Source organism: Hyaena hyaena, unplaced genomic scaffold (assembly GCF_003009895.1).
Source record: "Hyaena hyaena isolate Hyena2069 unplaced genomic scaffold, ASM300989v1 scaffold_2, whole genome shotgun sequence".
Taxonomy (NCBI): domain Eukaryota; kingdom Metazoa; phylum Chordata; class Mammalia; order Carnivora; family Hyaenidae; genus Hyaena; species Hyaena hyaena.
Genome location: NW_024080634.1, coordinates 6,282,711 through 6,297,980, shown reverse-complemented (window position 1 = coordinate 6,297,980; position 15,270 = coordinate 6,282,711). Strand labels below are relative to the sequence as shown.

The following is a 15,270-nucleotide window of genomic DNA, read 5'->3' as shown; positions in this document are numbered from 1 at the left end:
AGCCCCGTGTCAGACTCTGTGGTGACAGCTCAGAGCCTGGAACCTAATTCAGATTCTGTAGCTCCTCTCTCTCTGCCCCTCCCCCCTTCAATTAAATAAACATTTATATATAGATATAGATATATAGATGATATAGATATAGATATAGATAGATATAGATATAGATATAGATATAGATAGATATAGATATGAAATGCCTTCAGAAGTAGTGGAGCTATTGATGCTCATGTCAGGCTTAAGGGAAACAGGTAGATGTTTATGTTATCAGTAGGATTAAAAACTGGCTTATCATTGTATCTGGAAATTATCTAGTAACTACCTATCCAAAATGTTCATACTAGAGACCTAATAATTTTATTTGGGAGAATATATGCCAGGTAAATAATCTAAAAAAGAAAAAAGAGCCAACTTGTAAAAGAAGCTCAAAATTATATTACTTACATGGGAGAGAGAAGAAAATGATGCAAATCCCCAGAATAAGATTATTTAAGCAAAATATAGAAATCAATACTACCAAATGCTACATGTAAATACTAAACATGTGAATTCGAAACATGGGCAACGAACAGTGAGATGACTGCCATTTACTGGCAGTTGTGCCTGCCTCCTGTATTTAACACTTACATTTTCTATTTTATAACCAATTCTCAATAAGCCTCCAATAAAGAACGAATCATTCTGCAAAACAAAACAAAAAAAAATTAATTTCCTTATTCCATCAGTTACACCTGAATTTTCCAGTGGACAAAAAAAAATCCTACATTTCATGAATACTGCTATGCATACAAAGTCCACTTCTAACAAGCATGTTCATGCCCAATTTACCTCTTAAGAACCCTGAAACAAGAATTCAGAAATAGTCTTAAATGGGCTTCTAATAATAAAATGACTTAATGTAACTTTTAGATGTATGGATTTTAAAGTTCTTTTACACCTAAACTTTTTTTTAAAGTTTAGTTATTTATTCCAAGAGAGACAGAGACCACATGAGTGGGGCAGGGGCAGAGGAGGAAGAGAGAATCCCAACCAAGCTCTGAGCTGGTGGAACCCATGAAACCACGAGATGATGACCTGAGCCAAAACTAAGAGTCAGACACTTAACCAACTGAGCCACCCAGGCGCCACACGCCAAATGTTTTATGAAACTACATTGGCTGGGACACCTGGGTGGCTCAGTTGGTTAGGTGTCCGACTTTCGTTCAGCTCATGATCTCACAGTTCATGAGTTTGAGCCCTTTATCAGGGTCTCTGCTGTCAGTGCAAAGCCCTCTTGGGATCCTCTGCCCCCCATGCTCTCTGCCATTCTCCTGCTCATGCTCTCTCTCTCTCCAAAGCAAACAGTAAAAAAAAAAAAAAAAAACCAACTGCATGCAACTACACTGGCTGATAGAAGTTATAGCAAAAGATTATCAACAGGAAATAAACATCAGAATGTCTTTTACTTAAGTCTGCAATCATAATAATACCAAGAAAAACACCTGGCTTCATAACCAACTGAAGCAACAAAAATTACCACATGGCTTTCAAGGGGGAAAACCACCCTCGGGGCAGTACAGGGATACTCCCTCAAATATGGCATAATAGAAGTTTACCCCAAAGACAAAGTATTTATTGTGCTGGTTGTGACAGTGGCATGACTTTATGCTATAAGAGAGAACCTTATCACTTTCAGTGACGAAAGTTCAACCAGGAACATACTTTCATCTGTGACAAATTACAGTTTCTAGTCTTTAATGACAAAGAACAGTCCTAGATCTCATCATTCGTGTCAGAACCATGAAAATAGTGGTCTATCGAATCTCTCAAATATGTAGCACACTCGGGTAGCAGAATAATGTCACCTTAAGCCAAACTGAAACCATTACACGGGCCTGACGCTATATGGATATTTATATTCTTTACATACGGGGGATTCTACTACTTACCACAACTTTCTTTGCCAATTCCACAATATCTTCCATCAATTCTAGATGTTGCAATTTCTTCAAACTTATCTCAGAAGCATGAGAATTGCTTAAATACAAATTCATTTTAAAAAAAATCAGGTTCTTGTATATAAAAATTCACTGACTTTTATACTTTACTATATTATACCTCTATATAAACTGTTTGGGGAAAAATTCTCTCTTACTTCACTCTAGGTAACAATAAGTTATTTACTAAGCAGACAAAATACTTTTTTCTCTCTTCTGTATAAAAATACTGCTATTTATAAACAAGCATATTAATTTTCCCTAAGTAGGTTTCAAATCTACCATCTATGCTCTTCAGACACTCATTCATTACGTTACCATGATTAGTCATTCATATCCAAATCCAAAACATTATTTTTTTCCACCTTATAACATAAGAGTGAAGGTGAACAATATATAATAAGACATAAGCCTTCCATTGCACTTGGTATTCCTTAATAATGGGCAACATGCTTACAGTTGTTAATAGAAAATGAAGAAGAGGTAGTAGCTTACCTGGACTCCACACAAGGGTGCAACCGTGATATTACAGAACTGTGCTGACGTTGAAACAGAAGTGGCCAGAAGATGTGTATTTTAATGGCATCACAGTAATCTTGCAGGATAGAAACTGGTTTACTACACCACATATTGCAGATATCAAATTCTTAATTAGAAAAAAAGTACTCAATTAATATCTGTTCCTCATTTTGGAATAAATCAACACTGTTAATAAAGAAAAGGATACAATAGATATGGAAAGGTAAAAAAGAAGCGGGTGAGCAGAATAGGTGAAGGCAATTAGGAGGTAAAAATTCTGGTCATAAAATAAATAAATCACGGGACTGTAAAGTACAGACAGGATGAGGAATATCTTCATTAACATGGTAATAAGTCTGTATGGTAACATATAGTAACTATTATAATGCGTATTTCCTAATATATATAAATGTCATACACTGGAAACAAATAGAATACCGTATGTCAACTATACCTCAACTAAAAATACATAAATTGGGGGCGCCTGGGTGGCTCAGTTAGTTAAGCGTCGACTTCAGCTCAGGTCATAATCTCATGGGTTTATGGGTTCGAGCCTCACAACAGGCTCTGTGCTCAAAGCTTGCTCAGAGCCTAGAGCCTGTTTCAGATTCTGTGTCTCCCTCTCTCTCTCTGTAACTCCCGCATTCATGCTCTTCTCTTCTTTCTCTCTCAAAAATAAATAAACATTAAAAAAAATTTTTTTAAATACATAAATCAAGGCGCCTGGGTGGCTCAGTTGGTTAAGCATCCGACCTTGATCTCAGAGTCACGAGTTCAAGGCCTGCAGTAGGCTCTCTACTGGGCAGGGAGCCAAATTAAAACAAATAAACAAACATAAACCACAGCACCAGGGGACTTAGTCAAGCATCCAACTTCAGCTCAGGTCACGATCTCACGGTTCGTGGGTTTGAGCCCTGCATTGGGCTCTGTGCTGACAGCTTAGAGCCTGGAGGCGGTTTCAGATTCTGTCTCTCTTCTCTCTCTGCCTCTCTCCTGACCCTCCCCTGCTCATGCTCTGTCTCTCAAAAATAAATAAATGTTAAAAAAAAATAAATTGAAAAAAATACATAAATCAAAAAATAAAAATGAAAAATATGTAGGACTGGTATGTTGATGTAAATGGATGAACCTCCCATCACAATCTTTTAACAAATTAAAATACCAATGTACTCACCTAAGTTTCTCTCACTTTGGGTAAAATCTTTATACTGCATCCCCTAAATAGAAAAATATTCTTTTGATTGGTATCCAGTGAAATGCAAAAGTAGTTTTCAATTTTTAATGTAAGGATTATCAGTATTAAAGTAACAAATTTCAGTGTGCATTTACTTATACACTTTGATTACAATATCTTTGCTTAGTGGTAAGTCTTTAGTCTGTTTTTCAAAGTGTTTCATTTTCCCCCAAGTTTGTGTCTACGGCCCTCTCTTAAGAACCATTCTAATCTCCAGTCAGAAAACCATCTTTCCTCATCACTCATTCTCTGGTACTGCACATTTTTGTTGAGGCACTGCTTACTTTCCCTTCTCAAATCACACTTGTACCTCCTATAAAACTTGTGTACCACAAAAACATCTTTACTCCCATAACTTTAACTCAAAAAGCCTTTAAAAAGTAGGCATTAAAAGTTCTCAGCAGGGTTGCCTAGGTGGCTCAGTAAGCTTCAGATTTCAGCTCAGGTCATGATATCACTGCTCATGGGTTCGAGCCCTGTGTGGGGCTCTGTGCTCACAGCTCAGAGCCTGGAGTCTGCTTTGGATTCTGTGTGTATATCTGTCTGTCTCTCTCTGCCCCTCCCCCACTCATGTTCTGGCTCTCTCTCAAAAATAAACACTAAGAAAATAAAATTAAAAAAATAAATAAAAGTTCTCAGCATAAGAAAAAAAGAACTGTAACTCTGAATGGTAATGATTGTAGTTTTTTTTTTTTTTTTTTTTTACAATAGTGATACAGTTTAAATGTATTAGAGAAGAATACATTAAACTACACCCAACCTGATAGGTTTGGTATTGTTTATATACCTCATTTACCTGGAATTTCTTTTTTTTTTCACAAATAGTTTATTGTCAAGTTGGTTTGCATATAACACCCAGTGCTCATCCCCACAGTGCTGTAGTTTTAACTAAACTTACTGTGGTGATAATTTCACAACCTATACACATTTCAAGTCATTATATTGTACCCAGGAAACTGATACAATGTTAGAGGTCAATTATACCTCAATAAAATGATAAAACTTGAAGAAGACAGCAATGTTAGGGGGGCCTGGGTGGTTCGGTTGGTTAAGTGTCCAACTCTTGATTTCTGCCCAGGTCATGATCTCATAGTTCCTGAGATCGAGCCCCACATTAACAGGCTCAGGCTGTTATCATGAAGCTTGCTTGGGACTTTCTTTCTCCCTCTCTCTCTCTGCCCCTCCTCTGTTCTCTTTCTCTCTCCCTCTCCCTCTCAAAATAAAGAAATAAACCAAAAAAAGGGGGGGGGAGAGCTTGGATGGTTCAGTTAGTTAAGCTCCAGCTTCGGCTCAGGTCATGATCTCGCAGTCGCGGTTCATGGGTTCACGGTTCGTGGGTTCAAGCCTCGCGTCAGGCTCTGTGCTGACAGTACGGAGCCTGGAGCCTGCTTTGGATGCTGTGTCTCCCTCTCTCTCTGCCCCTCCCCTGCTCATGCTCTGTCTCTCAAAAATGAAAAACATTTAAAAAAAGAGAGAGAGAGAGAGAGAAGACACAATGTTAAAAAATCAATAAATCTTACCACCCCATTGCAGTAAAGCTGCGTCACACGAACATAATCACTGGACATAAATTCAGGAGCAAAAACACAATCGTCCATATAAGGGCAACCTTCTAACAAGGCATCATCTGCTACAGTGAAATCTCCCAGGGCAAAATTATCCATGCTGTACCATCCTAAAGAAACAACACAAACCCAAATTAGTAATTAAATCATTTGAGATAATATGGGAAGCAGTTTTCCTGGCTTCTATGGTATATTAGAAAAATCCTTGGAACTGAGGCCTCCCCAAAATAATCAATAAGAACACTGAGCTCTGGAAGACTCTCATCCTCAGTCTGCTATTCTTTCCCCAACTCTCTTTAAATACCAGTTTAATCTTTCTTTTATTTCCCCTTAGACTCACACAGTCACCATCTCTACTCTGAATTTATCTGTTTGCATGTCTCCCTTAGCTGGGAGGTAATTAAGGGCATTTTGTTCACTTTTGTATGTGCACATGGTAGGCCTTAAAAAATTGCTGAATGAACAAAAGACATCTTTCCACTGCTGCCCTTTTATACTATCTGTTTTTACCGCATCCTATAAAATATTCCATTTCATCACACACAAACTCTACCATGTGCTCAATCTCCTGCCCACAAGTAAAACCTGACTCCACTGAGAAAATGGTTTCCTACTGGCTGCTCATATTCTGCTCTCCATCCCTCCGTGTGTGCTCCTGTCGTGGACAAAGGGGCAGAGCTGGAGTGGCACCAGTTGAGTCTGTCAATCTCCTAACTTCCCCAGCCACATCCAGACTTCCATCCTCCTAACAATCACTGCATCTGGCACTCTCACAACTAGAACAACACACAGCACTGCTAGACCGCAAAGGCAGGCAAAACCCCTCACATCAACAGCCTCATGTTACCAAACATATCAGCTTTGTTTTAAAAAGAATCATTTCAATGGGGGAAGAGGGGAATTAGGGCTGGAGTTTCAGACTAAGGCTTTTTCCCAGAAGAACGTTCAATAATAAAGATTTACAGCCATCAGAGATTAGCTACAGAACCTAAATATCACTGAAAAACGCAGCATAGCAGTACTTCTAACTCTTGCCCACGCAATGGCCGTCGTTTCCTCTCCTCATCAGCACTATCACGGACACTGCTTCTTAGGCCTTTCCACGTCACCATCATTACCCTGCTCCTGTTAGGACAAAGTTCCTTCCTTCCTAAGCAAGACTACCATCAGTCCTTGAAATACAAGTCTGTTCTTCTAATTCTCATTATGTCCAACTTGCTGTACGAAAACCTCACAGTGTCAGAAATAAAGAACAATAACCACCTTCCTAGCAAACTATTCATGCTATTTGTCATACGTTGTACCAAACATTTTCACATACGCCATCTCATTCATCCTCGCAGCAATTCTCAGGTCCAATCATCATCACCTCCAGTGTGCAGATGAGAAGCATGCTTAGTAAAATTACGGAATTTACTCAAGGTCACCAAGCTAGGAAGGATTTAAACTTAGGTCCTCTGAGTCCACAGACTCTCCTCTCAAACACTCTATTTCACTATATCTGCCTTTCCTTGTCACTGCCACCCAGTCAGTTGTTGCTTGTTGCCATGTTTAAGAACACTAGCGATCAGTTCACAGTGTTCCCCTCTCTCCTCCCAGCCACATCAAGGCCTGTGTAGACGATCCCTTCACGATCCCAGCCTTGCCCTTCACCTCCTTGACTAAAATGATCTTCACCTCCTGTGACACCAAGTCTCATCCTTCCCAAGGCTACACCCAGATCACTGTGCAGATTTAAGCCAGTTTTTAAACCTTTAACTCTGATTAGCCCCTTTCTGACCATGACCAAGAGTCATACGGCTCTTGTGTCCCCTCCGTCCTACCACAAAGATTCTTCATCTTCATCAAGAATTCTTCCTCCCTTTTCTCCCATTCGAATCCTCCACTCTCATTCACTTTCAGGTTTCTGCAACTGGGTTTCCACCTCTGTTATTCAAGGAAAACTGTCTACAACAAGGTTCTTAATGATCTTCTATGATAGATTATCCATTTTGTCTGGAACCTGAACTGTTCTGGATGAACAAGGTTTCCAGAGTTTAGAGAATTTAACTCCAAAAGAGAATGACTGGGAAAAAATAGACATTTTAGCACCCAAAGTATGGCACATAAAATGGGACATATGCTATCCTGTAAAATATATACACTTAACTCACTTGCCTTACATTTTTTTGTGTATGTATATATCTGTAATATGTACATGCATATATACAGAAAGAGCCAAGAACTCTCTGTCACAGCCTACACATCACCATTATGGCATCGATTATAATCCAATTAATGTGCTCATACGGAGCAGACTGAGCCACTGTGACAGCATGCTGGTCATTCACAGACTGGCAGATCTCAATGACATCACACCCTACTCACCACATCCTCTACCAACTGTACTATAAGTAGACACAGGTGTAATTTTTATTTTCTACGTTGTTTTAACCAAAGAGGCAATATGGCACAGTAGTTAATTAAGAGCCCGGACTCTGGAACCAGACTGCCCAGTCCTGAATCCTAGTTCCCTCGTTTCCTGAGTGTGTGATCTTGGGCAAGTTACTTAACCTCTCTGTGCTTGGGTTTCCTCATGTTTCCAATGGGGACAGCAATACTACCTACCTGATTAACCAGTTAACACGTTTATAGTGCTTAGAATAGTACATGGAATGTAGGAATATAAATATAGGAATATATTTATATATATAGAAAATATAGGAATATTATATATAGGAATATATTCCTATATATATAGGAATATATAGGAAATATAAATATCAGCTATCAATGTTAGTATTAGAAGCATATTTTAAAAACTCCACTGTTTGGGTGCTTCCAGCTAAATGGTCTACCTTAACTGCTAAGTCCAAAGAGCACGTTTCAGCTTACAACTTACTTGACACTGTGGACCAATTCCTCCTTCTCAGAACTCTTCGTTTGGAATCCAAAGACCATCTTCTCCTGGTTTTCCTCCTATTCTTCTGGCTGCTTTTCCTCAGTTTCCATGGGCTCTTCTTCTCCATTCCCCGCCACCCAAATGTCACCTCTCTTTTCTTTTCAGGCTTACTCTTTTCTCGGTGACCTCATGTACCATACCCAGGGCTTCAAATAGTACTTTCTGCACTTCCATCATTTGCACAGCTTCACCAGGATTTTTGCCATTTCCACATATCATGTGTATTTTTATTTACTTAGTAGTTCTCTTTTATTGGGCTCACTTGGCCCAAGTGATAATATCCATGATATCATAGATTTGAGATACAATTTACGTTTTCCATACACATTAAGTTCTTAACTATTAAAGAATACATGTGCCACTTTAAATTATCTCACCCTGCACTGTAGCAAACAATGGCTGAAACACCCAGATGCTGAAGTCTCTAATTTCTCCAGGCTGAACTGCATCTCCATAGTCCCCATCAACTGCTACTGGATCCTAAACAAGATGTCCCACAAGCCTCTCAGATTAAGTTCAAAAATAAACATCTTTTTACTCAAAAACAAACAAGTGAAGCCAAGTTGTCTCCTCTTTCCGAACGTTATCAGTCAACTGCTCTACATGCTACCTGGTTAACCAAACCAGTAATCTGGGGGCAATCGGGACTCCCCAGTCTCTCTCAACAGTACTGGCCTTCTGACCACAAAGTCCTGTCATTTCTACCCACCTACTAAATCTAAAATTAGCACCTGTACACCTGTTCAAGCCAATGACACTACCTTCACTGTTGCTTCATCTTCTCTTCTCTGAACTTAACTAGCAGCCTTCTAGCTGGTGACTTTCCTTCAAACTTGGCACTCTCTAAAACTCTGATCATAACGTTTTACTGCTTAAAATCATTCATCGCTTCCCTTCAACTTAAGGATAAAGTGCAAACGCCCTACAGTAACATGGACGGTCTTTGATAATCCTGTTCCTGCTTTTATTTTCAGTCACTCCACAACATGCAACACAGAAGCCATTCATACTCAACTGCTTCTGATTCACAAACAAACCTTATTCTGCAACCACTAATGTCCTTAATACTTGATTCTGGGAAGCATTTCCTGATCTTCTCACTACTACTACCAAGTTCTTTTCTGCACCTCTTCTCCATAAACCCAGAGCACCCTGTCCATATTTTTTTGATTGCAGTTCTCACACTGGTCATCACAAGTTTATCTCTGTATGCCCTATCTCAGTACTTTGCAATTTTTTTTCACACTCCCTGAGTAGAAAACTGCTAAATCCACTTGCTACCTCTATTACTGTCATTCAATATTTTTTTGAGAATAAGTCAACTTTTTAACTCAGATGTAGACTTGTTTTAATAGAAAATTTGATACCACAAGAAATCTTATACTTGGTAGGACAGATTTTTTTTTCCTAATACAAACTCAAGTAAACATACTGTTAAAATTAAACATGAATATAAAGAATTTCTAACCCCATTAATTACACTGAACTGATAGGGGACTCTCACTGTAAAACAAAGTAGATCCTAGATTCTAAAATTTTTTAAATTTTGCTGAGCTTAGAGAACGAGGGAACATTTAAAAGTACTCTTTCCCCCCAAAACAACAAATCTCTAGCTAAAAACTAAAGCTGACACAGTCAAGAGCTACAAGCAGTATTGCCAAGAGCAGTAATGGACACTGAGCCCTGGGCCAGAAGCAAGGTGAAGACACTGAAAGTGGTCCAATGTAAACTCCCTGGCTCCCAACCAAAGATGATACAAATCCTGTGAGAAAAGCACCCCCAAATCAAACTCTCAAGATCCCACAGAGAAAGATCAAATAGGAGTTCATAACCAAAGATCATCAAGCATAGGAGGTGACAACTCACCATGAGGGACAGACAACAGAAAGAACAAGCAATAAATCTGACTCTAAAGACATCAGACATTGGGACTGCCAGATACAGTCTACAGAATACCCGTGGATTCAGAAAAATGAACAAGCAACATGAAAGAAAGACTTGGTGTACTGAAAAAAGAACCAAATGGAACTTTTAGAGATCAAAAATATAACAGTTAAAAGGAAAAGGTAACGTGTTAAAGAGAAGATTAAGCACAGATGAAGAGAAATTGATGAACTAGAAGATATGGCTGGTAAAATTACTCAGCACTGTAAATTCTGATAGAGAAACAAGAAAACGAAAACTATGAAAAATGAAAAGTAATTGACCTGGAAACAGTTCGATATACATCCAATTAATTTTCAGAGAAACAATGTTTACTACAAGGCTCAGAATCCTTTAGACCACTTGAAAGACAAAATTCAGAATCCAACAAAATTCAGAATCAAGAAACATGTATCCAAAAGAAAATAAACAAAAAGTAACCTCCATTAGACTTAAAAAGGAAATGACATGGCACCAAAGACAGAATATCCAAAGCAACCAAAAGAAAAAGAATATTTTCTTCAAAGCAGCAAAATAAAATGGGCAGAAGGCTTTGCATGTAGAATAATAACTTCACCATGCGAACAGAAAATGATCTATCAGTCTAGAATGTGTATACCTATCAAACCTATCTCTCAAGAACAAGGGTAAAAATCAAAATCATTTTAGAAAAAAATTGAGCTACCAAGAGACTGGAACTAATTTCTCAAAAAACAAACAAACAAACAAACAAAAAAACCCCAACCAACTAAAAGGCATCAACTGACAGGATTAAAAGAAAAATCCAGTAATATATTCTTTATAACAGACATTTGAAATGTCAGGACATAAAAAAGTGAGAGTAAAATAAAGGAAGAGGATATTCCAGATAAATTACCACCAAAAGGAAGGTGAGATAGATTAAATAGATACTAACACAAAAACCTAAATTAACCTTGGAGAGGATCACAGCATAATAGAAAAGGTTCAACCCATTAAGAAAATAATGTTAAACTTTCACGTACCTAATCAAATAGTCTCAACGTACACCAAAAAAGCTGTTAGAACTATAGGAACTCAACTAGAAAGTAATAATGGGAGATTGCAACACATCTCTCTCAATTAACAACTGATGGAAACAAAAATTAATAAAGGCAGTCTGAACAACACAATTTGCAAGTCTGAGCTAACAGATACCTAACATTAGAAACCACATACTCATCACAAGTACACACTTAGCAGTTATTACTCACTATGTACAGGCCATAAATTGAAGGCAAGCAAATATTTTTTTAAAGACAAAATACTACATTCTCTGATAACACAATTTAGGAGTGGATAATAAAAAGAAAAAAAGTTAATGTAGATACCTTTGAAAATTAAAAAACATGCTTCAAAGAAAATTTTAAAACGTCAAAAAAGAAATCAAAATGAAAATTTTTAAGTTTTTAATTTTTAAAATTTTCAAAACTTAGATTTGAAAATTAAAAAACATTTTAAGTTAAACAATGTTAGACAGGCAAAAATAAATTTTGAGCAAGTTTACAGTCTAACATATTTATACTAGGAAATAACAATGGCTGAAAACTAGTAAGTTAAACATGCAATTTAAATTAAAAAATAGAAGTCCAAAAAAAGAAAAAAATATATAAAAGAATCAATGAACAAAAAATGAAAATGTAACAGAACTAATTATGCCAAAAATTAATCTATTGCCAAGATCAGTAAAATAGACAAACTTTTGGCAAGATTAATCTAGAAAAAAAAAGAAATCACACACAAATATTCAAAATGAGAAAAGGGGGTAGGGGCGCCTGGGTGGCTCAGTCAGGTAAGCACTGACTCTTGATTTTGTCTCAGGTGCATGGGATGAAACCCTGCATGGGGCTTGGTGATGACAGTTAGGAGCCTAAGATTCTCTCTCTCCCTTTCTCTCTGCCCCTCCCCTGTTCTCTTTCAAAATTAAAAAAAAAAAAAATTAAAAAATAAACAAAAACAAAATGAAAAGGGAACATAACTACAGATATAGCATAAATTAAAAAGGGAATTAAGACAATACCATGAACTTGATGTCAATCAACTTAGTTTTTGTTGAAAAGACAAATTTCTTAAACTTACCAAAATTGATTAAAAGAAATAGAAAACTTGAAGTCCTATTATTATTCCATTGTTAATTACTACTAAATTATTAACAATTTACAATCTTCATAGAAAGAAACATTAGATCTAAATGATCTTAGAGGCATATTCCGCCTAACTTTTAAGAAACAAATCACCCCACTCCAAAATGTCCTAGGGAACAGAAAAAAAATAACTCTTCTCTAACTGTATAAGGGCAATGTAACACTGATGCCAAAATCAGACAAGAAGTCAATAAAGAAAAATGATGAGTGATTTCACTCATAAACAGGTAAAAAAAAAATCCAAATATTACTTAGCAAACTCAATTCAGTAGTTCATAAAAAAAAAAAAAAACTTCACTAAGATCAATTTAGGTTTATCTCAGTAGAGAATACAAAAGAGAATTAAGAATTTTAGAACACATTAATTGAAACCCACTACATTTAACAGATTAAAAAGAAAAACCATGAGACACTCTCAAGTTTTTCTGTGCCATGCGGGAAATCAGGTGACAAAACTGCAAAGACTTCCCTAAGAGTTATTTACAAAAACTTAAGACAAAAAATTTTAATGGGGAAACACTCCCTTTAAAATCAGGAATGAGACATGTATATCCACTACAATCACTTTCCATTGAACACATATGTAAAAGTATGCTAGCATATTAAGGCAAGAAACAAAATTTTAAGGGAAAGTAATTGAAAGGAAGAACCAAAAATGTGAGTATTTGCAATGATACAATTATTCACATAGAAAACTCAAAAGAATTACAGAAAATATATTAAAAATAATAAAAGTTTATAATTGGATGGCTAAAGATTAATATAAAATCTATTAAATTTCTATTTTGCTAACAATAAAGAGAAAATAGAATCTTTAACACTGTTTATAATGGAAACAAACTACTAGAGACATTAGAATGAATATATTAATGTTTAATGTTCTCTCTGTATGGAGAAAGTTACAAAACCAAATTAGAAGACATCAAAAACCTAAATAAATAGAAATACATACCATTTTCTCAGACAGGAAGGCTCAAAATCTTAAAGATTTCATTTCTCCCTCAAATTGATTCAATAATTCCAATTAATTTCCAAAGAGTTTTTCATGTCACGTGTTTTAAGTTGATTCTTAAAACAAGAACAGAGGTCCAAGAACAGCTGAGACTCAAGAGCCCTTGCCCCAAATAGTAAGATTTCTGGTAATGCTATAGGATCAGTAATTATAACAGTGTGGGATAACACAGAGATAGACAAGGAAACAAGTGGCAAAGAAAAGGGAGCCAGAAACAAAACCGTGCTGGTGAACAGAGGCACAATTCTACCTATGGTATGAGGACAGCTGTAGCCACATGGAAGAAAAAAATGAATGTGGATCAGTGCCCCACACGATACACAAAAATCAATACCAGATGGATTATGAATTTAAATGTGAAAGACATCATTTTAAAACTTCTAAAAAGAAACACAGGACAATGTCCTTATAATTCCAAGGTCAGGTAAAGTTTCCAATTAGATTACATTAAAATTAAGAACTTCTGTTCACCAAAATACACCATAAAGAGTAAAAAGACAAGCTGTGAACTGGAAGAAGATATTTACAATGCATATAATCAACAAAGGATCAGTGTTACCCGTTTATCAGTTTTAAAAGACAACTCGAGAAAAATGGGTAAAAGACAAGATCAGGTATGTCACAAAAGGGAAACAGTTCATAAACATATGAAAAGATGCTCAAACTCATTAACAAAGAAATGCAAGTTAAAATCACAACGACATATCATTTTATACCCATTTGATCAGCAAATATAAAGAAATCTGATAATAATAAGTGTTGGAGTGGATACAGATCAACCATAACTCTTACACACTGCTCATCCAAGTATATGAATTGACAGAACTGCTGGCAAACTGCTGATGTACAGGGTAGTGCAACCACTTCAGAAAACAATTTGGTCAAGTTGAACATTCATACTCCATAATCCATCAATTTCACTTCTAGCAAATAGCATACCACAGTAGTATTCCAACCCTTTTTTGCTCACAAACCACCAAAAATGCTTTTAATCATTGTCACACTAAGATGACCTCTAAAATGCTCAGTCTAAGTTTAAATAATGCCAAGGATGAATTTCTTGTGGCATTTAAAAATAAAGCTGATACATCGCTGGCTTAAACTGTCATAATTATAGCATAGGATTGAGCAAAAATAACTATATACACTGATAATTAAACTTAATTGTCAAATTGTATTGCAAATGCAGTCTTGACGAGATGGGAAGTGCCTGGATTTAAAAAGGCTTTCTCTGACAACATACACTAGATTTTAAATTCTCTCTTTGTTTTCCATGGAGTTTTTCCCGCTTGGGACAGTGCCTTCCTAAGACTTGATATGGGGGACTGGTATGGTAGGAATGCTACTAGGAAAGGCAAGGGGAAAGTAGAAGCAACATGAGGCCTCTATTACAGGCCGCAGGCATTACCAATATTAGGGAAGAGTACACATGGGATTTAATGATCTAGACATTGAATCATTATCAGTGGTGCCCAAGAACTCCCTAGAAATATCTTCATTACTCCCCTGTGGGTCATATACCCCAGCATGAAAATTAGAGAAATTCTTGCAACTGTGTACCAGAAGATATGTACAAAAATCTTCATAATAGCAACACCTAGAAAGAGCCAAAATGTGCATCAAAGAAGAATGCATACTGTGTTATATTCGCTGTGGAATATTACACAGCCTTAAAAAATAATGACTTACGTCTATACTCAGTATCAGTGAATCTCAGAAACAACATTGAAGTGAAATAACAAAGTCTCAGAAAACTGTATCCAGAATTCCTTTTTCTTTAACTCAAAAACAAAAACCATACAGTACATTGTTGAGGGATATACACATATCTGACAAAATTATATTTAAAAAAGCAAGGAACAACACACAATTCAGGATAGTAGTCACTCAGGAGGTGAGCACATTCAATATTGGTCATTTTGATTCCTGGATTGGGTGTAC

General features: G+C 36.6%; 1 protein-coding gene across 1 annotated transcript in view; it reads right to left on the bottom strand.

The window, feature by feature from the left end:
* TTC3 (tetratricopeptide repeat domain 3) overlaps window positions 1-8,477 on the bottom strand; it is a 118,726-nt gene extending 110,249 nt beyond the window's left edge. Inside the window, exons 1-6 of the mRNA XM_039227958.1 lie at window positions 8,173-8,477; window positions 5,247-5,401; window positions 3,667-3,709; window positions 2,469-2,619; window positions 1,926-2,013; window positions 625-678 (exon numbers count right to left, since the gene is read on the bottom strand). Coding sequence (XP_039083889.1) covers window positions 625-678; window positions 1,926-2,013; window positions 2,469-2,619; window positions 3,667-3,709; window positions 5,247-5,401; window positions 8,173-8,299 — 618 coding nt within the window. The 5' untranslated portion in view covers window positions 8,300-8,477. The remainder of the gene's footprint in view (window positions 1-624; window positions 679-1,925; window positions 2,014-2,468; window positions 2,620-3,666; window positions 3,710-5,246; window positions 5,402-8,172) is intronic.
* Between the last annotated feature and the right edge of the window lie 6,793 nt (window positions 8,478-15,270).